At 40.7% G+C, this 27,532-nt stretch overlaps 1 protein-coding gene across 1 annotated transcript in view; it reads right to left on the reverse strand.

Moving 5' to 3' along the window:
- LOC126252983 (ATP-dependent translocase ABCB1-like) overlaps positions 1-27,532 on the reverse strand; it is a 231,734-nt gene that overhangs the window by 107,013 nt on the left and 97,189 nt on the right. The window contains exons 8-10 of the mRNA XM_049954011.1: positions 21,479-21,674; positions 11,635-11,859; positions 8,161-8,286 (exon numbers count right to left, since the gene is read on the reverse strand). Of these exons, the coding sequence (XP_049809968.1) occupies positions 8,161-8,286; positions 11,635-11,859; positions 21,479-21,674 (547 nt within the window). The remainder of the gene's footprint in view (positions 1-8,160; positions 8,287-11,634; positions 11,860-21,478; positions 21,675-27,532) is intronic.

Consider the following 27,532-nt stretch of genomic DNA (forward strand, 5'->3'; position numbering starts at 1 on the left):
CAATGACATAATTATTAATGAAACAGATCGACCACAGACATTAGAAGAATTACTACAGAAATTTCACGCTACAGCTATTTATTCTACACTAGATTTGAAATCGGGATTTTGGCAAATTCAACTTCATCCGAATTGCAGAAAATATACAGCTTTTCTCTGTTTTGGTGACTGTTATCAATTTTGCAAATTACCATTCGGCTTAACTATTTCTTCTGCAGCTTTTATTCGCGGTTTGAACACAATACTTCCGACAGAACTTAAAGACAGAATCACGACGTACATAGATGACATTCTTATCGCAGAAGCTAACTGGACTGAACACAATCTGATTTTAGAACAACTGTTGCAAACCTTTCATGCACAAGGACTTACAATTAATCTCAGTAAATCGCATTTTGGCAAAACTTCTATAAAATTTCTTGGACACGTAATTTCAGCAGAAGGCATCGCGCCTGATCCAGAAAAACTTCAAGCTTTACGTGACATTACTGTTCCTACAACGAAGAAACAATTACGCAGTTTTTTGGGCTTAATTAACTTTTTTCGCAAATTTATTCATCACTCTGCTTTAGACACACCTAGATTATGCCAATTAACAGGTAAAAATGCTATTTGGTCATGGGATAAGCAAGCACATTCTGAATTCGTGAACCTGAAACATGCTTTGTTGAATGCTCCACTTTTATCGCACCCAGATCTTACTCGAACTTTTTCTATTGCCACCGACAGTTCCAACACCGCTTTAGGCGTACACATTTTTCAGGAAATTGAAGAGGATGGTTCTACAGTAATTAAAAACATCGCATTTGCAAGCCGCATTTTGTCACCTGCTGAACGAAATTATTCCGTCACAGAATTGGAAACGTTGTGTGTTGTATGGGCTTTTACGAGATTTAGACACTTTCTTTATGGCAGACATACGACTGTTTACACGGATCACAGAGCTATACACTTCTTACTTTCGGCTAAATTTACTCATGATAGATTAAGCAGATGGAAACTGTATTTGCAGGAATTTAATTTTACGATTTTTCACATTCCCGGCACACAAAATGTAATAGCAGACGCATTATCCCGTTCTCTCAGCAACAATCAGCAAGACGTAGCAACCAACTTCTGCAAAGCAAATTTCAGCGTCATGTACATTCAACAAGTTGCATTTGAAAATTTTATTTCATCGTCATTACAAGACATAACACGAGAGCAAAGCAAAGACAATGTGTGGAAAGAAATTAAACACCTTTGGCAAGATAAGAATAATGTTACGATTAGGAACCACTACACTGTATGCAATGACATTCTGTTTCGCCGCTCTCATCCTGACAGCAACAATTGGTTATTATGCATTCCTGACGAACTAGTTAACAAATTAATCTGGTACACGCATTTAAGCTACGCACATTACGGAGCCAGAAAATGTTTTCTTATACTGAGACAGAACTGTTATTTTTCGAACATGGAAAAACGTATACGACGAGTTTTAGCGTCATGTAAAATTTGCCAGAAAGCTAAATCAGACACCACTTCACACATTCCTCCATTATATCCCATTGTACCTGTTAAATTAAGACATATGGCCGCAGTAGATATTTTTGGTCCAATTCCGAGAACTAACAGAGGTTTTTGCTACATCTTTGTCGCTGTTGAACTCACTTCAAAATTTGTTACCTTCACTCCGTTACGCAAAGCTACTGCTAAAACTGTTTCGAAAGCATTTGTAAAACATTTTCTATTTCATGTAGGGCATGTGATGAAAGTAATTTCTGACAATGGACCACAATTTCGTTCTGCTATATGGACACGCATGTTACGAGCTAGAAACATTTCTCCGATTTATATATCCAAGTACCACGCTTCTTCGAACCCTTGTGAACGATTAATGAAAGAAATTGGTAAACTGTGTAGAATATACTGCCACAAAAGACATGTTAATTGGGACACACACATACACTCATTCCAAGATGTAATTAATTCCATTCCAAATGAATCCACTATGCTATCTCCGTCTGTAATACTGAAAAACGTTGAACCACCAAACAAAATTAAAGAATTAGTAACATTTCCTACATCTCGTCGATTACGACACCACGAAATAATTGACATTGCGCTGAACAATATCAAACGTGCCGCAGAGCGCCGGAGAAGACAACAAAAACAGGTTTGTAGACGCCGAGACTTTCACGTTGGACAGAAGATATTAGTACGTACACACTATTTATCCAGCAAATTAAAAGGTAAGTGCAGTAAATTTGAACTTCTATACGCAGGTCCATATCGGATTCGCAGCATTCCTCACCCCAATGTTGTACACGTCGAAACTTTGAGAACCAGAAAATCGAAAGGCAATCACCATATCTCCATTGTTAAACCGTTTATTGAATGAACATACTTTATGATTTATCACACTGTAATACATTTTCCAGATATTTATGTGAACAATTATTGATGATTATCGTATTTTTTCTTGGCAAGTGCCCGGCAAGGTAAGGTTAGCAGGTCGCTCTTCTTGTCGTTACACATCAGACCGTGCATATTTTCCAGATGAACTTACACTTTTTAATGACCACTTATGCAATTATAATTATATGACTAATTACTGATGATGACTATCGTATTTTTTCTTGGCAAGTGCCCGGCAAGGTAAGGTTAACAGGTCGCTTTTCTTGTCGTTACACATCAGACTGTGGACATTTTTCATTTTTTTTTGTGTATAATTGTTTTCCCGTTTTGTTTGTATACATTATGAAATAGCTAAGGTATAACACACACCAGTTGACTTTGACTTTTTTTCTGCCCTATGATATCTCAACATCGTGACTATTTTTCTTTTTTTGCTGCTGCATTATGATATTCTCTGTACACTTTTTGCCTTTAAACGTCTATGCTTTTGACATATTACGTTTTCTGTCATGTTATGTTGTATGCTTAATTGTGTCACCATTAACCAGTCATTATTTAAAGGGTATATGATTTAAATGCAAGACATTAATCTTTGTTCATCAATTTCAGAAAGAAATGATGCGTAAAGGAAATAAATTCAACAGAAATGGGAATTTCACCTACGGAATAAACGAAAGAAGATGCAATAACTTTATGAAGAAGAGTAAATGGATTAGGATTAACAAGTATTAACAAGAATATACTATACACATCGCAGAATAGTAGTCTTAACAATTTTTTTCTTTCAGAATACGAAGCGATTGATGCAGGCTGTCAGACAGAACCTCACATCTTAGTTTTAGTGAGGAAATATGCTAGGAATAAGGAATAATTGTGTGATGAATAATGAAGTGATTTTTTTTGCAGATGATAATGAATGCTGATGATGAATAATGATGAAGAATATAATAATATGGATAATGAAGTTTTTCTTTACAGGTGATGATAATAATGAAGTTATGATAATATGGATAATGAAGTTTTTCTTTACAGATGAGGATAATGTTGAAGTTATATATTTATGCTATGTAGTTATTTAAGTATTTGTTGCAGTTTGCTTTGACAGCAGGTGTTATATTGCATAGTAGGATGACTGAAGATTTTGGAAAGAACAGCTATGGAACACATTTTTTATACACATTTCACTACCTGTTAATTCGAAGTTCACTACTTTTCAGCATAGTCTGCGTTTCTTCTTTCAGCTCAATAATTCATTTTGTATTTTTTTTTCAGGAGAAGCTTTTTATGATACTTACTAAACTTGTTACCTATTATACCTGTTCTAGTACTTACTTTTTTTTTACCCATTTGTGTCTATCATTTATAAAGTGATAACCTTGCTACAGCTGACTCATGACGAATGACGTTACACATTTTTCATTTATAGGAACAACCCAGAACCATTTTTTCCTCTTATTTCTTCTTGCTTTCCCTTATAATTACCCAAAGCAATGCATTGCTAGCACAAAAACAAAATGTATTACCAGTCTCATATAATGTCACTAGTTTATGACAATTCTGAATAATACTGATCAGCTCTGAATAGTATGTCACTTTAATAATGACTTCTTAATTATCTGAATAATAATACTTTGTAACCGGTTAATAACTGCCACTGTCTATTGTAATGAGACTACTTATTATGCCCATGATTATTAATGCTATGATTGTAATTTTATAACTGGCTAGTAATTGCCACTGTCTATTGTAATGAGACTACTTATTATGCCCATGATTATTAATGCTATGATTGTAATTGTGTAACTGGCTAAGAATTACCACTGTCTATTGTAATGAGACTACTTATTATGCCCATGATTATTAATGCTATGATTGTAATGTTATAACTGGCTAGTAATTGCCACTGTCTATTGTAATGAGACTACTTATTATGCCCATGATTATTAATGCTATGATTGTAATTGTGTAACTGGCTAAAAATTGCCACTGTCTATTGTAATGAGACTACTTATTATGCCCATGATTATTAATGCTATGAATGTAATTGTGTAACTGAACAAAGATTGCCGCCGTTTATTGTAATACGACTACCCATTATGGCAAATTTAATTTTATGAACATTATTCTGTAATACTAAAATACTTGGTACAGAAATGTTCAATAACTAGAGTATGGATGCCGCAAACTACTTATGTAATCACTAATCAAGACTTGTGTGTTAGTTAATGTCCTTCACCTTCTGACCTAACTACCTGAAATTATTGTAACATCCATTTGTCTTGTCCATCCTCATTATCATGGAGCACTATATTTGGTTTTTGCACTAATTCTACGTTGGTGTGCCGCCTCTTAAGAGCGTGGTGTTGACACGACATGCTGTCCACCACCGTAAGCGATGAAGACGTTATTATGGTCCCACTGTTTGGTGTACCTGGTATACTGCCAAATGATAGCATGGAATATTACTACGACGTTTCAGTGTCTTAATACGCTGATAAATACTTCTGGGAACGGAACTGCAGATTGTATCACTTAGTGTTGTGATTCTGTGGAAAGATATGGACTTTCAGTGCAGCTGTGTGCAAACTAAAGTGCTACAACCATGAAGCAATCCTTTCCTTTCCTATCCTAATAGTGAAAATCATTTTTAACTAACACCATTTATGTTCTTGGCCTATACATTTTTTCTCGATTTGTTGAACTCCAGTGCGAGTACACTTATGTCACCTGTCGACATGATTTTTTGCTATTATGTTTATTTATTGTGAAAATACTAAAGACATTTTTCGATTTGTTCTGAAGTGCAGTATGTGCGCACTCTTGTCATCTATATCGTATATACTTTTTGTGATTTGATGATTTTTCTACCCTTACGTTTATTTGTTATAAAAATGTTCAAAAGTTTTCAGTGCATGTGCACTTATGTGAATATGTTTTCTACTGAACTCCAGTGCCTGTGCACTCTTCTCAATTTTCAATATGATTTGTGTTCATTCTGCATACTTTTTATGATTTATGTCATTTGTTCCTCATTGTATATACATTTCGTCTTTTGCTGATATATTCTCCACTGCAGTGCATGCGCACTCATGTCCTTTATCAACATGATTTTGTTCAAAAAAAAAAAATGCTACAGAATCTTACAGTGCGTGTGCACTTTGTTATCTATCAAATAATTTGTATATACATTTTTCTGATTTACTAATATGTTTTGTACTTATATTTTGTCTTGTCTGAAGTGTTTTGTACTAGGTGCATGTGCACAACATTTAATTCATGTACTACATCTGAATTTTTTTTTTGTAAAATGTAAAAGATAATTAATTACAGAAAAATTTTGCCGCGATTGGCAAGTCCAAATGACTCACCATCGCTGCCAAATTTTTGCCCCCCCCCCCCCCCCCCCCAGTGGAGGGTTATGAAACACGTATGTTGTGCGGCGGCGATGGCGAGGCATTGTAGAATCTCTGACCAGAGAGCATGTAGTTGGTGCAGTTGCGCTCCACTCGCTGTAGCGAGCAGTAGTCTGTTGGAAGTAGTAGCCGAGTGAGGTAGCGAGCGGGAGTCTGTTAGTAGTGGTAGCGCAGAGCAGTCGGCGGGCGTCGGCACCGCAATGATCGAGATTCAGGACAAGGTATATTATTAAGCAGCATCGCGCTCAGCTAGTAATGTAAATTAAATGTAATGAACTTTAAAGAATCGCCCCAATAATAATTTTGATTTAAAAGCAATTTTTTAACAAAGAATCATTCGATTTCCTTCCATTTCCTTTAAACAAAAAAATTCAATTAACTTCAAAAAATTTAGTTATTGGGATACATCTGCTGCAAGCTGTGGCGCAGAATAAGAGCAGAATTTTGACATGCAGTTATATTAAGGTAAGAAATTAATTCTGATTTTTGCACAGGGCCAAAGACCGACATTTCGGTTAAATTGAGTTTTCATTATCACTGTAGTTTCATTGTCATGGGATTATCTTACATTTTGTGTGGAGAACTTATACTTGGGTCAGATAGCTAATTTTTGCTTAATTGTCTTTGTCATCAATATTTTTGCGGGAAGGTTACGCTTGGCTCCATTTCTATTAAGTATTGTCATTTAAATTTTCCGTGGGGAGGTTACAAACTGATTAGCTTATTTTGGCACTGTTTGGTGGCGACTATAACGCGCTTAGTGTGCTTGCCCGTGATAAAAATGGAAAGTTGTCGGTTGGTCATATTTGATAGAATGAATGCTCATTATATGCGCATAACATCTTTTCAAATCGCGATGCTGTGGATTCAAACTGTCACCGTCTCTTGTTTCCTGAAATATGTTTTTCTTTGTTCAAAATACTGAACTGAGAACGTGGTTTTCGGATTACTCGTCGCTAATTTGAAGATTGTACCTGTTGCTCTGTGTTAGCATGTGAAATTGTAAATCACTTACTTGTGTTCACTAACTATATGACCGGTTATCAATTTACTCCTTTCGGAATTATTTCTGTATATACCTCTCGATTCTTTTCTTATTACTGTAGAATATTGTGCCCCGTTGCACAGACACCATCTTGTTGTATATTGTGGTTTCACCTTAGGACACGTGAATACTTTCGCACATCGGGGAATTGTGTATTGTCTTGCAGCGACAAGACATTGTAATAACCAATTTTTCGTTGCATGCTATCAGGTTTCACGAGCGGCTAATACAGATCGACGTGCGTTGGTCCGCCTATTGCTGTCCTTTAAATATCGTACGGAGAAATCTCGCACATGTTTACAACTGACGAAATGCTGTGTGTACAATAAGATCTTATGATGTTGAAAGCGAAATGCGTCATAAAAAGTAACTAAAAAAGGTAATTTGGGCCGCCAAGACAAGAGTAATTCATTAATGCCAAACATTGTCGGAAATGACCTAAAGGACTTCATGTATAATGTAATGAAATACTTATATATTCATTCAGATGGTTTAATTATTCTTTGCATTTATTGTCACTGATTACAAAACTGAGGGGGCATCCTCAACTGTACACGTTATGGGCAGATAGCGAACACTTGTTCAATTCGGGACCACTGCATTTACGAATCAGTTCTCACTGTGTAATATTCAAATTAGCTCTGCAAGCTCATTTCTTATTTGCGCCGGATTATGAATCTGTGTGTGTGTGTGTGTGTGTGTGTGTGTGTGTGTGTGTGTGTGTGTGTGCGCGCGCGCGCGCGCGCGACCGTGCGTATAGCGTTTCCAAATTGTTTTCTAGGCCCAAAGAACTACATTTTTTGCACAGCTTGGAGGTTCCCCGGCTTAACTACTGTCACTTATGGAAATAGGCACTGTTTTTTATTACAACACACATTTTTCAAATTAGTTTGAAGATGATATGTATAACACAGAAAGGAAATTAAGAAACGCTGGGTTTACACATACATATGTTCCGTTTGCTGTTACACTGACTGTCTCTATTAAATATAAATTTAAAAAACAAAACACGCACACAACGACACCAATCAAGTGAAATTATGAACTTAAAACAGCATTGATTTCATGGAGCAAGGTGCCTGTGCTAAACATCGGAAATGTCGCCTGACAATGGATAGAACTCGCGACATGCGTCGCAGATAAAGAACTTAAGAGTTCGTGCCTGGTTTAGTTGTACTTTCTGTTTATATTTTAATCAATGAGTGTGCCTATAGGAGAGAGAAATTCACATCAGAAAATGTGGAGAACCTCTTCGTAAGAAATGACACTATGAACAGTGAAGACACTGCTTGAGATACGCACCGCGCCTCGTAGTGGGTCGTAGAACCTCTGGATGAGTTGGATGCACGTAGACTTCCCGCAACCAGAACTTCCGACAAGAGCCACCGTCTCACCACTCTTCATCCGTAGGTTCAGACCGCGGAGAATCTGGAAAGCAAGATATTTCATTATAACTTAATCTGTTTTAGATTACGCGCAGTATACACTACTATACGTCTAATACTTTAATAAGGAATATCGATACCGTTAGTCCACATTCCCGTAACCTTTGATTACGATGTAGTTTATTAATGTCGTTGTCACGTCACAACTGCTTCTAAACCCGTGGGTTATCCTGCTGACGATTCCGACGCAAGAAAATTACCTCCTTCGAGAGACTTAAATGTCTAAACTGAATTAATCTATTATTGGTATCTTGTGTATAAAACTGCAACACCAACACATTTTGACGGAAGGACCTCTCAGCATAGAAGACCGGTATCTCGCGAAGCGTTTTTCACTCGTTGTCCTTCAACCTGCTCTCACGGTAAGAGGGTATTACGAGTTGCTATTACGAAATGCGTGGCAGTCTTCAGCAGTCAACCGTTCCCCTGCTCGAATACGACAGCATTGCTAAGAAATGAGACAAACTTACTCGTTTAGTGTATCTCGCCTAGCTATAGCGTACAAAACAGCGAGGTGATCCCAGACGGTTAACATGTAGCCATTTTAAAAACTAGACTGGTTTTATGCGGCCCGTCACGACTTTTTCTCCTGTTCCAACCTCTTGACCTGAGAGTAGCACTTGCACCATGTGTCCTCGGTTGTTTGTTGGCTGTATTCCAATCTCAGTCTCCCTCTGCAGTTTTTACCATCTTCAGCTTGCTTTAATACCACGGAAGTTATTCCCTGATGTCTTAACACGTGTCGGATCCTCCTGTCCCTTCTTTTTGTGTTTTATATATGTTCCTGTCTTCTCCGATTCTGCGGAGGCCCTACTCATCCTTACCTTATTAGCCCACCTAATTTTCAACATTCTTCTGTAGCATCACATCTTAAATGCTTCGATTCCCTCATTTTACGATTTTCCCACAGTCCATGAGTCACCATGCTGTGCTCAAAACATACATTCTCAGAAATTTCTTCTTCAAATTAAGGCTTATATTTCCTACTAGTAGACGTCTCTTGGCCAAGAATTCCATCGTTGTTTGTGCTAGTCTGATTTTTATGTCCTGCTTGCTTCGTCTGTCGCATGATGATTTCCTATCAAGGTAGCAAAATATCTTAATTTCGTGTACTTCGTGATCACCAATCTGGATGTGAAGGTCACGTATTGGGAAAAGACGGACGCCCGAGAACAGAAATAGACGTACAAAATTTTGAACTAGGAAATAATCAACACATTTCTACTTTTCGAGTCGGCCGTTGTGGCCGAGCGGTTCTACGCGCTTCCATCCGGAACCGCGGTGCTGCTACTGTCGCAGGTTCGAATCCTGCCTCGGGCATGGTTGTGTGTGATGTCCTTAGGTTAGTTAGGTTTAAGTAGTTTCTAAGTCTAGGGGACTGACTACTTCAGATGTTAAGTCCCATTGTGCTTAGAGCCATTTCAACCATTTGATCTACTTTTCGATTATGCAAAATCTAAAAAAAATTCACTGAGTGAAGTACGACTATCATAAGAGCATATTACCTACGCGACCGTAATTGTACATTCGTAACATGAAGCAAGGTGTCCTGAAATACGTGAACCCTATCAAGCTTTATAACAGAATATTTAGTCTTCGTCATTGTGTCTATTTTTTTGCCAGTTCTGACGTCTTTTAATTCTCTTGTGATTTAGCAAAATAGAAGATAGTTTACATTAAGACGACTAGACAACACCACTCCAACGAACGATTCCATGAGAAAGACTGTTCACAGAATGTTCCATACTCAGATGGGAGCAGAAACAACTCATGTGCATTCCTAAGAGAGGTCTGGAAGAAATGTTGACTTGCACTATCAGACGAACCTGTAGATATAGATGTTCATAGTAGCGTGAGTGGGCTTCCGTTGTCTTTCAGTCGGTGTAATGTCGTGCAGTAAATCATAGGGAACAGATAGAGGAAACCCCAGTGAAGGGTGACTGCAAAATTAGAGTCGCAGGTGTTTGAGTGAAAGCAGTTTCAGGCACTTTCGCATGGTAGAAATGAGCATCGGGGCAAACGAGAATACTGAAGGTACTGAAGAAACAAAAAATTTTTGCTTAAACATAATCCCTCTCATTTCACTAGGCCCTGACAATGTTACAACGCTCACAAAAGCTGTTCTCTGTTACGAATATATTAGAAACCCATATAGTCGATGTTCACAGAGCTTAAAGCGTGAGAGTATTAGTAGATAAAGGCGTGGTGCTGGAAACTTTATTTAATTAATAAAAATGTTAATGGTATGACAGGAAACGGACGGAAGTTGCAGACATTGCAGTGTGGTTTTTTTATCTGACTGTAGCAATATCTATAGCGTGATTTCGATGGAGAACAGTAGAGGTCTTAGGATGAAAATCAGTTAACTAGATCCAATATTACGAATTTTGCCATATGAGCGTCTTTACTGCTGAGCAAGTGACTACTAATCCAATTCTTTGATCACGATGGGTTTCCTGGACTGAATCGGGGCTCTTAAAATTCAGTGTCTTCTTCGGCATTTTCTTGTTGATTTAAAACACAAAAAATATATCCTCAATAATAGAAAAGGAGACTTGTGCTACCTGTAAAAACAAATCCTAAACCAAAAATTGCAGTAGATGATCTCGGAATTTTTAGATGTAGCGCATTTGATCACGAAGCTACCGAAGGCAGAAGAGACCAGTATTTATGAAATTACGAGACAAGTTTCCAAGACGGGTAATTACTTGTGCGTGCGTACGACTTGTGGCTAGTTTTTAGGTGGGACGGAATTATATGGTCGCGCGTGGTAGCCGTACGGTCTAAAGCGCCTTGCCACGGTTCCCGCGGCTCCGCCCGTAGAAGGTTCGAGTCCTCACTCGGGCATCGGTGTGTGTGTTGTCCTTCGCGTAAGTTATTTTAAGTTAGATTAAGTAGTGTGTAAGTCTAGGGACCAATGACCTCAGCAGTTTGGTCCCATAAGAAATTACCACAAATTTCCAAAAGAATTATATATAATTTCTGGTTTGTTATATTTGTACGTTTCTGAAACCTATGGAACACGTGTGCTCAACGTTACCGTGATTAATAACCAGTAAAACTGAAGTTTCAATCATCTAGTTGTTAGCCCTGCTACCTATGAAGGTTCGATTCCCAATGAGTATCTTACATTTTTCTGTGGTGGAAAAAGCTGGAATGATGTCTTCTCATCTTCGTAAGGGCACGTCAATAGCTGGTAGAGATAAACTTCCATAAGACCGAAATCGACATGATAATATTGATAAAAATAGAACAGTTATTGACAAAAGTTAAAGCTGCTACTGAAAGTAAAGACGGCTTTACCATCTATGAGGTGTGCTCGCGTACTCACCTTCACGCCCTTGCGTGTCGGGTACTCGAAGTGTACGTCCTTGAAGACAACGTCGCCCTTGACTCCTTCAAGCCTCTCGCCTTCCTCGGACATGCTGTTGATGGGAGATTCCCGGTCGATGACGGAGTACACCTTCGCTGCAGCGCCTCTGGCTATCGAAAACGCCTCGATAAAGGGCGATGCAAGACCCAGCATCCAGGAACCCATCATTACACAGAGGAACACCTGTGGTGGGAAAAAAGCACTCGGTTAAGAGGCGAACGCTAGAAGTTCTGCTGCTCTGTTGACCAGCATGGACTCCCACTGACCTGTATCTACTTGCTCTGAATCACTCTAGTTCGAAAAATCTCTTGATAAGTCCATAGCTAGGATACAAGAACGTGGCCAAGGCAGGATGGTGCTAACTATCAGAAAAGTGAGATTAACGTTGGAAAGTAGGAGATTACATAATGGCGGAAGTAAACTGTGAGGACGGGTCGTGAGTCGTGTTAGGATAGCTCAGTCGGTAAACACTTGCTCACGATAGGTAATGGTCCCGGGTCCGTGTCCCGGTCCAGAACAGTTTTAAACTGCTAGGAAGTTTTACATCACCGCAAACGCCACCGCAGAGTGAAAAATTCAATCTAGAGATTAGGATTATTCTCCAACGGTTGTGTTTGCTTGCTGGAACCCACAGGATAACGTCCTCACCTTACTAATTCATTGGAAAATGCAAAATGTTGGTAAACAATGAGATAATTTTGGTGTGTAGCTCGTAGGCTACTGATAACTGAGTGAAACGTGTAATGGGTCCCTAGAGTCGAATATCAGAATGAACCGAACTGATACCGAGACTACAATGTCAGACACAAAAGTAAATATTACGAAATAGATTTGCATGTTACGACTATACCATGACGTCAGCTGTTTGCAACATGGGCTCTAGTCCAGGTCCGGCGCGAACTTTAATGTGTCGCGAACAACCCACGTCAGTGTATAGTCGTAGCACGCTACTCTATTGCCGCCCATTGTGGCCGAGCGGCTCTAGGCGCTTCAGTCCGGAACCACGCGGCTGCTACGGTCGCAGGTTCGAATCCTGCCTCGGGCATGGATGTGTGTGATTTCCTTAGGTTAGTTAAGTTTAAGTGGTTCTAAGTGTAGTGGAGTGATGACCTCAGATGTTAAGTCCCATAGTGCTTAGAGTCATTTGAACCATTTGAGCTACTCTATTTCCTAATGTTAATCACTGCTGTAATCGTCGATGACAGTGTATTGTCAGAGACAGACACTGTACGAACACAGATATTGTAACCACCAACGAAAGTAAATTTTGCTAATAAGACTCCCTTATTAAATGAATGCGTACATTTATTTTCTACGCAATACCCTGAGGATATGAAGGTTTTTTGTCTATCCTTGATAGCTTTATGCTGAGGTAGTTTGTCTTATGAAGTTATCTACTCTTGCAAAACAGTACATCTGGGTCATAATTACGCACTTTCAAAATTTGATGAAACTAGTGATTATTAATTGAATTATCAAAAATAACTGACAGTCGTTAAATTAGGGGAACACCAGATAGATGCAGTACACCACGAGTTAGATAATATTTAACATACGTTACAGATCTGAAGAATGTAAAACCGCTTAAGACTGCGAAAATAGCTTCATAAATAATAGGTTATCATCCATTTCATAATTCTTACTGTCAGTAAGCTTTCGTGAAAAAAAGCGAAGAAAAAAGACGGAGTAAAAACAGCATTCGTTAAGCGGCAAGAAGTGTATACCCGGCAATGTGACGAAAGACAAATTGTTTTCAGCAAGACTCCTCCCCACTGCATTTTAATAACGTTTACATCCGACCAGTATTTTGGCTTTGCCGGTTACCAGCAAATAAAGCATGTTCATTACATCGCGTTGGTATTTTTTTTTTTTCATCTTCATGATTCATCTCGATTCGTAAACGGTATGAAGAGATTTTATCTCACTTTTATGTTATGAAATAATTCCATCCAGTTGTAGGTAACATGCTTTATTTCAAGATGGTGGAGCAACCCAAAACATTGTTGGATGATAAAATCATTAAAACGCCATACAGAGATGTCTAGAATTAAAATATCTTTCATGAAAAGTACGCAAACTTCGTAGCACCGCACGCAAAAAAAAGAAAAAAAATCGTAATAATTTTTCTATTGAAACATTTATACACTTTTTTCTGTTCGGCTAACGTATAACTTACTTGCCGTTAGTGATCATTTCGGATGATTCGGATTCAACACTTTATGACAGATGGAATCGGCCATAAGCATTCAATCCTTCACTGAAAAACTCATACATCTGCAATAGTCAGTGAAAAATGAAGGAGAAGTGATGGAATGTACTGCTCAAGTGTGAATCTTATTAGGTAGTTGGAATGAAAGGAAAGCACCGTACACTGACGTGACAGAAATCATGGGATAGCAATATGCACTGACACAGATGGTGGTGGTATCGGGTACACAAGGTATTTCGCATTAGCGAAACTATCTGTGCTCAGGTGACCCATGCGAAAAAGTTTCCGACGCGCTTAAGGCCGCACGACTGGATTTAAAAGACTTCGAACGCTGTGTCAAGAGTGTGCCGAAAATACCACATTTCAAGCATTACCTCTCACCATGGACAACACATTGGCCGACGGCCTCCACTTAACGACCGAGAGTAGCAGTGTTCCGCAATTACGTCAGTGCTCACAGACGAGCAACACTGCATGAAATGATGGCAGAAACCAATGTGGGACGTACGACGAGCGTCTCCGTTACGACAGTGAGACGAAATTTGGCGTTAATGGGCTATGGCAGCAGACGACCGACGTGAGCACCTTTGCTAACAGCACGACATGACCTGCAGCGCCTCTCCTGGGCTCATGATCATGTCAGTTGGATCCTAGACAACAGGAAAACCATTGCCTGGTCAGATGGGTCCCATTTTCAGTTGGTAAGAGCTGATGGCAAGATTCGAGAGTGGTGCAGACGCCACGAAGCCACAGACTGAAGTTGTCAACAAGGTACCGTGCAAGCTGGTGGTGGTTCCATGATGGTGTGGGCTGTGCGTACATGGAGTGAACTGGGTCTTCTGATCCAACTGAACCTACCATTGTCGGGAAATTGGTATGTTCGGCTGTGTGGATGACATTTGCAGCCATTTGACGATGAAGTTTTTGTGGATGACAATGCCTCATGTCACTGGGCGACAACTGTTCGCGATTGGTACGAAGAACGTTTTGGAATGATTGGGCCACACAGATCGCTCTAAATGAATCCCACCGAACAATTATGGGACATAATGGAGAAGTCAGTTCATGCACAAAGTTCGGCAACGGCACCTTACGTATTGCTGTAGGGGCATCATGGCGCAGTATTTCTGCAGGGGACTTCCAACGAGTTGTTGAGTACATGCTACATCGAGTTTCTGCACTGTGAAGAGCACAAGAAGGTCCGACACGATATTTGCAGGTATCCCACGACTTCTATCACCTCAGTGTATTTTGCCTTATGAACTTAACGCTCCTACACTCACATTTACTGGTAGTCTTTCAGACAGTGCGGTTATGAGCTTGTTGTATTCCAAGTCCAAAGAACTTCAAGCAGAAGAATGTTGTCAAGGAGGGCGACAACTCAAAGGACAAATTTGTTGATCGACCAACAAGGAAAGGTATTCGGCTACATGTTCAAAATGTGTGTGAAATCTTATGGGACTTAACTGCTAAGGTCATCAGTCCCTAAGGTTAGACACTACTTAACCTAAATCATCCTAAGGACAAACACATACACCCATGCCCGAGGGAGGGCTCGAACCTCCGCCGGGACCAGCCGCACAGTCCCTGACTGCAGCGCCTCAGACCACTCGGCTAATTCCGCGCGCCATAATCGGGTACATCGGCTGACGCCAGAACGGAGGCTAGCGGGAAAGAAAGACTTACGAATTCATGTATCATTACACGAGTTTCATTCGGTAGAGGCCAAAGCACCACCTGAAAACTTTTCGTTAACGTTAGCCAGACAATGCGCATAGAATTCAAGTACATATCCAGTGAGGAACAGAGGAGGACGGTGTGCGCCCCCCCTTCCCTCCCCCTTAGGAAAAGAAAAAATCTCCAAACCGTAACTACAGACCACCTTACGATGAAACACAGCGTGCCACTGGCGCCCCCTTCCTTTTTCAGTTCCAAATGATCTGTGCGAAGAACAACTGATGGTATGCCTCAGTGTGAGATTTTTCTTCACGGTATTTTAGCGCGATAATACACAGTGGGGAGAAAAATACAGGTTGACTCGTCTGGGAACGTACGCTGTGACGCAACACGCCTGTGGTTCCAGAGCCTGCCACTGGAGTTGACTATGCATCTCCGCGTGTCTTTCGTGGGTACTACATGAACCAGTTACGAAACACGCTGCTCTTCAACATTCAGTACCATTTTGAAGAAAACCAGGATATGTCAGCGAAAAATGCTCCTACAAAAACACAAATATGCTCATATTTTAAAGGACTCTGACTGAAAAGTGGGGTACCAGCTGAAACACTTTACCTTCCTCAGCAAGTATAGAAATTTTCCCAAATGTTTTGAATTGCGAACACATTTGCGATCTCTTCAACATTCAATTCGCCTCCCACTCGCACGCACGACCTCCTCTAACTGTAGCTCACTCTCATCCATTAGTCCATCGCTGCAAGTGGCTGACACTCATCGACTCTCACTTTCTTGTTCTCACTCACTTATTCAGCAGAACTCGTTATGATTCTGTCTTTGTGTCTCACTGTCATAGTGTCATTCCCTCACAGCTACAGTCTGCTTCTTTCTGTCCTACTATTACCTTCTTCTCTCACAGCTCCTGCCTTCCTCTTCCTGCTACTATCTCATTCCTTCCTTCTCACTGCTCCTGTATCTTCTCACTGTCACTATTCCACATTGTCGTTGTCAGAGACTCTCATATTATCATTGGCTCTCACCCAATTCCAATTTCACCTTCTCTTTACTCCTCTCACACTGGCACTGTCTTCGCCACTCTTTTCCTAGCACTGTTCTGTCACTTTCTTTTTTGCTGTCATTTCGGCCTGCTATGGACCACGAAGATATTTATCTCTTACCTGATTGTGTTTTCCTCTTTTGCCAGTAGATTTTCATTTTGGCTGACTGTGCTTCTTTTCTCTGTTTTGACCATTTGCAGGCAGGACGTGGAAGTGACGTAGTAAGCAAATTAAAGTTTTTAGTAATTTTGACTTTTTCTCTGAAAACATCTCGATCCTGAATGTCATCAAATGAAATTTCAGCTTCCTGTAAATCCTTTTTAACTTGGCTTGCCCATTTTGAATACGATTTTGTTTTTGAAATTGGTGAATGTATGCTATGAGTAAGTCTTTGCGGGTTCATTCTTTCCAGATGACCAAAAAACATAATTCTCCGCTTCCTCATGCTCGTAACAATGTCTTCTGTATGTTTGTATAATTCACAGTTGTGTCTTCGGCGGAATTCTCCGTTTTCTTTGATAGGGCCAAGGATTTTCCTAAAAATTTTCGGGTCTTTTATTTCAAGTTTTCGTAGTGGTCCTTTCTTCGTCATGTTTACACACTGATGCATAAAAAGCTGATTGTCTAATTACGGTGTTATAATGACAAAGTTTTAGGTTTAAAGACAGGCTTTTGCTTTTGTATAAGTCTTTGCACAGATGAAAAGCACCTCCTAGTTTATAACACCTATCTACAGCTGCATTTTCTGAAACGTCAGGTGTAATTATTTCTCCAAGATATTTAAATTTCTAGACTCTTTGAATTTCTCTTGTTGTATTTCAATATGTGGAGGAGCGTGTTTGATGTTTATGATGAATTCAGTTTGGTTAAATGCTATTTTTAGGCCGGTCTTAGCAGCAATTGATTGTAGGCTGGACACTTGAACCTTAGCTTCGTCAATATTATTTGCAATGAGTGCCAGATCATCAGCAAAGGCCAAATAGTTTCCATTATCTATTAACTATCTTCCACTGTCACTTTATTCCTCTCTTTCTCACACACTGCCATTGTCTTCCACACTCTTTCTATGCCCCTATCTTCCAGTATTTATACACATTAGCATGCCAAAATAATTTTTAAATGTGATTAGGCAGGCAGAATGGGGCAGATGGTATCCCAGTTTTGAATCAGTCTTTTAAAACAGCCTTTTTTGTGCTCAGATAGGTGCGTTTTATCGCTGGATCCCTTTCTTCCCTGCTACAGCATGGCATGTCATTCATATGGAAATAGCTTTATGGGTCGCTAACATTTAGACAGTTTACTTATATAAAATAGAAATAATGCAAAATTAATTTTACACCTCACACAGGAGTTTACTTGCACAGAATTTTGCATGTTCTTTATTATTATAACACTGAGTTCCCAGAACCCTTCTATTACTAACGGGGTCATTTCACATCATATTTCTCCGTACTACGTCACTTTCTAAACTATGTTTTCGCCTCACACCGGATATTAAGTGCGTATTTTACGTGTGCAACTAGGATAAATTTCAACCTCTGTATCTCGGAAACCGATAGAGATAACAGGGAAAAGATTAAGTTTGTTCGAGATTGGGATCTAGGAAAATATCGTAAAAATTTCAGCCATTCGCTGCGTATAACAGTCTGCTCAGTTTTGGTACGCAAAAACCACACTTCTCGGGTTTTCTCTGGAACACATCTTTCAGGTTTTCTCTGGAATCGTCCACGAGCTAAATGGTGTCTCCATAAACCCATTAAGGTACACCGTGGAGCGTGCCTAATGCAAAAAGAACCAAGTGATTTGTCAAATTTCCCTAAGCTGGAGGAAGTATCTGATATTCAAACTTTGATCCTGTTCTATAGAATAGTCACAGTGAGACTTTCCTTATGTTGTGTATATAGATGATCCCTAGCTCAAAGCCTGTCCAAAACGCTTGACCCTACGTTTTCTGTCGCCAATAGAATCTGAGCCCTGGAAAAATCACGCTGTTACGCGCTACGTTGTGAAACATCTTATTAGCGCATGCTGTTGCATGCGAACCGATAATTGACAATGATGAGTAACAAGTTTATCCAGAAACATTGGTAGTGAAATCTCGAAACTATTTCGTCATTCAGTGCCAAATTAACATGTGTCATCGCCCCCTCTAGTCCAGAGTCAGGGTATGGTCTTGACAGAATTCAGTGTAGAATAAGAAACACAGAACACATTCTTCTATTATGATTTCGTAAAGCAAATGGAGACATTTGAGAAGCCTGCCTCCGTAGCAGAAATAGTCAACTAGTTCTGGACCCTATGTAACATTAACAACATGTTGCTTCGGGTCCGAATGCTCTAAAAATTTCTAGTTAGAATTTTACCGACAAACTAGGTTCGAGATCATTATACAAAATGAAAAACAGTGAAATTGCAGAAAAAAGTTCAATGTTATTTCTTAGTATGACCTTTTTTTCGAAGATGGGTTTAGTTCCGGTATCCATGTCGGAAAATAAAAACTTTTCTAGCTCGAATGTCCTCTTTATTCTCGAAAGATGTTTTTGTATTCTAGTTACTTAACAACATACATGACACACTCCAGGTGGACAATACTGGTTTATTTGTTAAAATTCAGCGAGAGATAAGACGTAAAAAATCTAAACAATTTCGGTTTAGGTACTTCCTAGTATTGAGCTTGTAAGAGGTCCATGATTAAAGATTTGTTGCTAGCGCACTCGAGCAGATGTAATTTCGATGGATTGCTCATGCGCTGCCTGCGATATGTAAGGTATCAGAGAATCTTAGACCAGAGAGCAGTGTTGTATGCAGTAAGAGCAGTGTCTGTAGCAGTAGGAGTAAGTAGTTGCTAGCAGTCGTGTGTATCGGGTTGGCTGGGCTGGTCGTGTGGAGCGATGGCGGTGGCTGAGCGTTGTAGTATAAGATAAAAGCAGCCTCGCGCATATGTAGTATTGTTATATCAAGTCCCATGTAATTGGTTTTAAAAAGAAATCTCTTAATAATCTTTCTTATAAAAATTAAGTTTTGACAGTCATTCAACTCAATTTAAAGATTTTACTAATTTCTCCAATCCATGGTCATCCTGATTATTGTAAAGACAAATCAGTTTTTTTTTATACATGACAAATCTATTGGCCAGCATTGCACTGAGCTGTGCCAGAAAAATTTCTTATAGGAACAGATATATACGCGTTATCCGGTGACCTTATTGAGGTAAGAACTTTTATTTTTATTCAGAATGATCTTCCAGGGCCATGACGCAGCGCTGCTGACGTCCAAAATTTACCAGTTTAAATTCACAGTCAATTATTGAAATGTTATAAGTGAGCCACAATTTTAATGAGAGATTAGTCGCATTGTATTATTGTTCAAAGGTTACGGAATTTATCTGTTGGGAGCTTACACTGAATGTGAATGATACAAATAATCACATTTTTATTATTGATAGGTTACGGAATTTTTCTGTTGGGGAGGTTACAAGCTTCTGTCGACAGGATCGTATCGAATGTGAACGGAGCGCGATTTCTGCCAATAAATGTGCTACGACTACAGTAAACTATCATTGATTAATGTGTTCAGTGATTGAAGACCATAAAACCTTCCCTGTGGGATAAAGTCATTTCGAACCGAAATTCATATAGAGGTCATGCATCACGACATCCAAAATGTAAATAATTCTAAGTAGTTACCAAATTATTCATACAGTCTTCGGTATAGCAACAGCCCATTGTTATAAAAGATAAACAAGTGTATAGTTCGACTAAAAAGTACCTATCTACTTCACATAAAAACTTTCCGACAATTTTTAAAGGATATTAGTCACTTTAGTTCGCTAAATGACTATCCTAGTGTTCGAAAACGTTCTCAAACTATAATATAGAATGTGGCAGATGTATTCGTCCTACTTAACTCTAAGCAGTAAGAGGTATGTTCGGTAAGTAATGCAACCCATTTTTTTCTCAGCCAATTTCGACTGAAAAAACGCAGAATTTGTTGTGGGACTTCGTGGAATATTTCTGCTTCATCTCCTATAGTTTCCTGAAATTCCGACAGGTGGCGGTACCTTCAAAATGGCGTCGGTAACGGAGGTCCGTTCCAAGCGGAGAGCTGTCATTGAGTTTCTTATAGTGGAGAACCAGAATATCACACATGTTCATATGTGCTTGCAGAATGCCTACGGGGACCTGGCAGTGAACAAAAGCACGGCGAGTCGCTGGGTGAGGGGTCTGCCATCGTCGTAACAACATCGCATAAACCTGTCCGATCTCCCGCGTGTCGGCCGTCCGCACACAGCTACGACTACTGTAACCTTCGAACGTTCGAAACATTACATTCATACACCTCACGTTGCAGCTGGACGTGTCTTTTGGCGGTGGTGACACCCTCGTAACAAGGATCAACTCTGAAGTGTACTGTGTTACCCTCAGGAAACTGAAGAGACGACTTCAGCATGTACGTCGCCACAAAAATGCAAACGAACTTCTCCATTATAATGCAAGGCCACCCAAGAAAAGCTGACCAAACTTCGGACTGTCCTTCCCCATCCACCGTACAGTCCAACTCTCCAACTTCCATCTGTTTAGCCCAATGAAGGCTGCACTCCGCCGGAACCAGTATGCGGGTGCAGCAAGACATTGGCTCCGTCGTCGACCAGTAGAGTCGTACCATGAGGCATACACTCCCTTCTAGCAAGGTGGCGAAAGCCGTAGCATTGAACGGAGATTTGTTAAAACTAGGGTTTTGTAGCCAAAGGAGTGGAAAACAATTTGGTGTATTGAAATCCTGTGTAAAACTAACCTGTTGCGTAATACATTGGACGCTTATCGTAAAATACCCAGATTTCCACCGACGGACGGGTACCCACCGTGAGCATGGTGGCTGCGTCGTATTGCCTCTCGCTCTCTGGGTAGTCCCTGTCCCTGAGGATGAGGCCCACACCGTACCAGAAAGCGAGACCGTAGCTGGCGAAAGCGCAGAACCACTGGGCGGCATTGCCGAACCCGTTGATCATGTTCCTCTTCACGCTGAACTTCATCGCCGCCTCCAGTTTCTTGTTGTACCTGCCGAAAATGAGTGAAACGTAATTTATTCTGACATTTAAATTTTCAGTGGAAAGTCAAGCCGCTTCCGTCGTTCTGTGCCTCTGCGATATGGAAGTGTACATAAAGAATAGGGGGGATATTAAGCCCTGCTCAATTCGACATTTCCAGAACGAACGTTTTCAAATTTTATCATAAGATTTAAGTAGTCTTCCGTCTTCACTAAAGCTCTAGGTGTGCTTACTTATAGTGAGAATGGCCACTCTAATGTGATATATAATGACGTGACGTAAGTCATGGAATACCGATACGCACTTCTTCAGATTGCGGTAGTATAGCGTACACAAGGGGTAAAAGGGCAGTGCATTGGCGGAGCTGTCATTTGTACTAGCGTGATTTATCGGAAAAGATTCCCGACGTGATTATGGACGCACGACGGAAATTAAGAGCCTTTCATCGCGGAATGGTAGCTGGAGTTAGACGAAAGAGACATTTTATTTCGGAAATCATAAAAAAAAACACTCCGTCGTCAGGCCACGAGTGGTCTACCGGGACCATCCGACCGCCGTGTCATCCTCAGAGGAAGATGCGGATAGGAGGGGCATGGGGTCAGCACTACTATTCGGTCGAGTAGCTCCTCGATTGGCATCACGAGGCTGAGTGCACGCCGAAAAATGGCAACAGCGCATGGCGGCTGGATGGTCACCCATCCAAGTGCCGGCCACGCCCAACAGCGCTTAACTTCGGTGATCTCACGGGAACCGGTGTATCCACTGTTGCAAGGCCGTTGCCTGGAAATCATTAGGGAATCCAATTTTCCGAGATCCACAGTGTCAGGAGTGTTGCTGGTACACCAAATCTCAGTCATTACCTCTCACCACGGACACCACGCGGTTCTAGGCGCTGCAGTCCGGAACCGCGAGACTGCTACGGTCGCAGGTTCGAATCCTGCCTCTGGCATGGATGTGTGTGATGTCCTTAGGTTAGTTAGGTTTAAGTAGTTCTAAGTTATAGGGGACTGATGACCTCAGATGTTAAGTCCCATAGTGCTCGGAGCCACTTGAACCACTCACCACGGACAACGCAGTGGCCGACTGCCTTCAGTTAACGACTGAGAGCAGCGACGTTTGCTTATAATTTTCAGTGATAACAGACAAGCAACGGTGCATGAAGTAACCGCAGACGTACGATGAACGTATCGGTTTGGACAGTGCGGCGAAATATGGCTTCAAGGGCCGTGGCAGCAGACGAGCGACGCCGTTGCTCACAGCACGGCATCACTTGCAGCGCCTCACCTAGGCTCACGACCGTATCGGTTGGACACTAGACGACTGGAACACCCTGGCCCAATCGGATGAGTACTGATTTCATTTGGTAAGAGCTGTTGGTAGGTTCGAGCGTGGCGCAGACCCCACTTAGCCATAGACCCAAGTTGTTAACAAGGCACTGTGCAGGCCGATGGTGCCTCCATAATAGTATGGGCTGTGTTTACATGGAATGGACTGGGTCCAGTGGTCCACATGAACCGGTCATTGACTGGAAATAGCTCTCTTCGGCTACTTGGAGACTTTTTTGCAGCTGTTCTTGGGCTTCATGTTCCCGAACGCTGGAATTTTTATGGATCACAGTGCTCTAAGTCATCGGGCAACAGTTGTTCACGACTAGTTTGAAGAGCATTCTGGACAATTGGAGTGAGTGATTTGGCCACTCAGATCGCCAGACATGAATCCCATAGAGCATTTAAGGGACATAATCGACAGGTCAGGTCGTCCACAAAATCCTGCACCGGAAACAGTTTCGCCATTATGAAAGTTTGTAGAGTTAACATGAGTCAGTATTTCTGCAGGGTACTTAGAATGACTTGTAGAGTCCATGGCATGTCGAGCTGCTGCATTACGCCTGACAAAAGGAGGTTCGACTCGTTGTAAGTAGGCATTCCTTGACGTTTGCCCCCTCAGTGTATACTGCACATAAATGAAGCAGGCGAAAGGGAATACACTCGCTTAAAAAACTGAATTGATGGAAAATGCAAAACAGTTAAGTGGAAATGGTTAGAGGGCAAATGGAAGGATGTCAAACCGTGCATAATTAGGATATGGGTAGATTCCACCAACAGGAAAGCTGAAGTTTATTTAGGAGAAAAGAGTGCACATAGCAAGCCAGTACTAAGCAAGGAAGGGAAACCTGAAAAGGGAAAGAACTATCTAGAGAGTGTATGTAAGGGAAACAAATTTAAGAACAATATTACTGAAAGAGGGAGCGAATGGGGTGACGCTGCGGTAAGCACACTGGAGTCACATTCGGGTGTAAGACGGTTCGAATCCCCGTCAGACCATCCAATTTAGGTTTTCAGTGATCGCTTAAGGCAAATTCAAGCTTGATTATTTGGGAGTGCACGTTTCATTTCCTGCCTCAAACTTACCTAATCAGAACGTTTACTCTAATGATCTCGTTATCGATGGGACGTTGAACACTAATCTTCCTTCCCCCCCCCCCTTTTTTTTTAATTGTAAAAGGTGAGTAAGTAGATGAAGACGAGATTGGAAATACTGTGAGAAGAATTTGACAGAGCACTGAAAGATATAAGTATAAACAAAGCCCCTAAAGAAGACGACCATCATTTGGAATTTTTGAGAAAGACAAACATACGTTCAGAGCAGCGGTAACCAACCTGGTCCCCACCGTTCACTAGTGGGCGTTCCAGGTTCATGGTAGGTGGTAGGCAGCAAGCGGTAGGGATTTTAAAAATTTTCATCAACAATGTAGAAAAAGATATATTGCTACTTACCGTAAAGAAGACACATCAAGGTGCACACAGGCACAATTAAAAGAGACTTTCATAACTGTGCCTCTCTGCAAACTTCACGTGTCTTCTTTACGATAAGTAACAATCTGCCTTTCCTTTCATTGTTGATATCCTTACCTAGAGTTTCCGCTGTATGAAAAATTTTCATTAGGTTTTCATAAAATTTTGATATAGTTATCATTAAGTAATTATTATTATATGGCTTAATTTGCTGTAACTCTGCATTATAACTTTAATAAAATAAAGTTACATTCCTAATTTGCTGTGGACCAGTGTGTGTGTGGGGGGGGGGGGGGGGAGGATGTTTTACAAGTGACGTAGACGCAAAAGTGGGTCGTAGGTAAAAAAGGTTGACTATCTATGGTTTAAAGCATTTGTAGATTTACAGAAAGTTTTGTACAACATTGACCTGACTACATTCTTTTAAATTTTGAACCTAGCAGTGTTAAATACGAAGAGCGAAAGGTAATTTACAATTTGTACGGAAACCAGACTGCAGCTACAAGTAAATACTAATAATAATGGCGTGTGACGAAGGCCTCCCGTCGGGTAGACCGCTCGCCTGGTGCAAGTCTTTCGATTTGACGCCACTTCGGCGACTTGCGCTTCTATGGGGATGAAATGATTATGATTAGGACAACACAACACCTAGTCCCTGAGCGGAGAAAATCTCCGGCCCAGCCGGGAATCGAACCCGGGCCCTTAGGATTGACAGTCTGTCGCTCTGACCACTTCTCATTTTGTTCGCTTTCGTTCGTTGCATCTGCTCGGGGCGGACGTCGTAAGACATACGTTTAAGTTCGTTATTGATCGATTAACTCAGTTTTTTTATTACAGAGGGCAGCTAACCCTCTGACCGAACACGCTGAGCTACCGTGCCGGCTATGCACTCAGCTACCGTGGGCGGACTGCAGCTACAAGTGTCGAAGGATATGAAAGGGAACCTGTAATTGGGAGAAGATATAATTCAGTGATCATCTGACAATGACATAGGATTTGTCATCCAAAATACAATGAACATAAGCTGCTGTAAAATATACATGCAAATTGAATACATAAATATGCTCTATGAAGATAGGGCAGGTGATCTTTAAGAAATATTGTAAGAGTACAAGCGAAAAAAGAGTTATGGAATGTAGCCGAATTAAAACACGCGATGCTGAGACAATTAGACTAGAAAATGAGTCACTAAAAGAAGTTGATGAGTTTTGTCATTTGTGCAGTAAATTGACTGCCGCCGAAGTTGAAAGAAAAATGCAGACATGCTATAGCAAGGAAAGAGTTTCTGAAAATGCGAAATTTATAAACATCTAATATAAATTTAAGTATTATGAAGTCTTTTCAAAAGTCTTTTGTCTCGAGTGTAAACTTATACAGAAGCAAAATGTGGACTAAGCAGTCATCAGCCTTCTGACTGTTTTGATGCTGGCCAGCTACAAATTCCTCTCAAGCGGCAAAATCTTCAACTCAGAACAGCACTGCAACCTACGTCCTCAATTGTTTGTTACGTGTATATAGTCTCTGTCTTTCTCTACAGTTCTTACGCTCTGCAGCTACCTCTCGTACCAAGGAAGTTATTCCCTGATGTCTTAATAGATGCTCTTTCATTCAGTCCTTTCTTCGTGTCAGTATTTTCCATATGTTCCTTTCTTCACCTATCCTGCGAAGAACCTCCCCATTCCTTACCTTATCAGTCATTTCAACATTCCTCGGTAACACCATATCTCACACGCTTTGATTCTTTTCTATTCCAGTTTTCTCACAGTCCATGACTCTTTACCATAAAATGCTACGCTTCAGACGTACATTGTAAGAAATTTCTTCCCCAAATTAAGACCTATGTTGGTTACTAGCGGGCTTCTTTTGGCCAGGGATGTCTTTTTTGCCTGTTCTGTTCTTCTTTTAAGCTTTCCTTCTCTCATTCATTGTGGGTATTTTGCTTCGAAGGTAGCAGAAATCCTTAATTTCTCCCACTTCGTGATCACTAGATCTGCCGTTAAGCTGCTCGCTATTCTCATTTCTGCTACTGCTCATTACTTTCGCCTTTTTTCGGTTTGGTCTCCGCACATATTCTGTACTCACCTGACTTTCGCTCCTGTTCAGCAGATCCTGTATTCTTCTTCACCTTCACTGCGGATACCAATGTTATCAAGGAGTCTTATGATTGATATCCTTTCACCCTAAATTTTAATCTCACTCTTGCTTCGTCGAGATGCAGACTGAACAGCAGGGCCGAAAGACAGCATCCCTGTTCTACAATTTTCTTTAATCCAAATATTTCTATCTTGATTTTTCAATATTATTGCTCTCTATTGGCTCTTATATATGTTGTATATCATACGTCTTTCCCTTTAGCTCATTCCTATTTTCATCAGAATTTCTAACGTCTTCCACCATTTTACTTTGTCGAATGCTTTTTCCAGGTCGACAAACCCTATGAATATGTCTTGATTTTTCTTCAATCGTGCTTCAACCGCATCAGAACTGCTCCTCTGGGGTTATCCTTTTGTATATTATTTTCGTCAGCAAGTTGGATGCTTGAACTGGTCAGCTGATTGTGCAATGATTTTCAGACATTTCGGCTCTTACTATCTTCGGAACTACACTCCTGGAAATTGAAATAAGAACACCGTGAATTCATTGTCCCAGGAAGGGGAAACTTTATTGACACATTCCTGGGGTCAGATACATCACATGATCACACTGACAGAACCACAGGCACATAGACACAGGCAACAGAGCATGCACAATGTCGGCACCAGTACAGTGTATATCCACCTTTCGCAGCAATGCAGGCTGCTATTCTCCCATGGAGACGATCGTAGAGATGCTGGATGTAGTCCTGTGGAACGGCTTGCCATGCCATTTCCACCTGGCGCCTCCGTTGGACCAGCGTTCGTGCTGGACGTGCAGACCGCGTGAGACGACGCTTCATCCAGTCCCAAACATGCTCAATGGGGGACAGATCCGGAGAGCTTGCTGGCCAGGGTAGTTGACTTACACCTTCTAGAGCACGTTGGGTGGCACGGGATACATGCGGACGTGCATTGTCCTGTTCGAACAGCAAGTTCCC

Source organism: Schistocerca nitens, chromosome 4 (assembly GCF_023898315.1).
Source record: "Schistocerca nitens isolate TAMUIC-IGC-003100 chromosome 4, iqSchNite1.1, whole genome shotgun sequence".
In the NCBI taxonomy this organism is placed as follows: Eukaryota; Metazoa; Arthropoda; class Insecta; order Orthoptera; family Acrididae; genus Schistocerca; species Schistocerca nitens.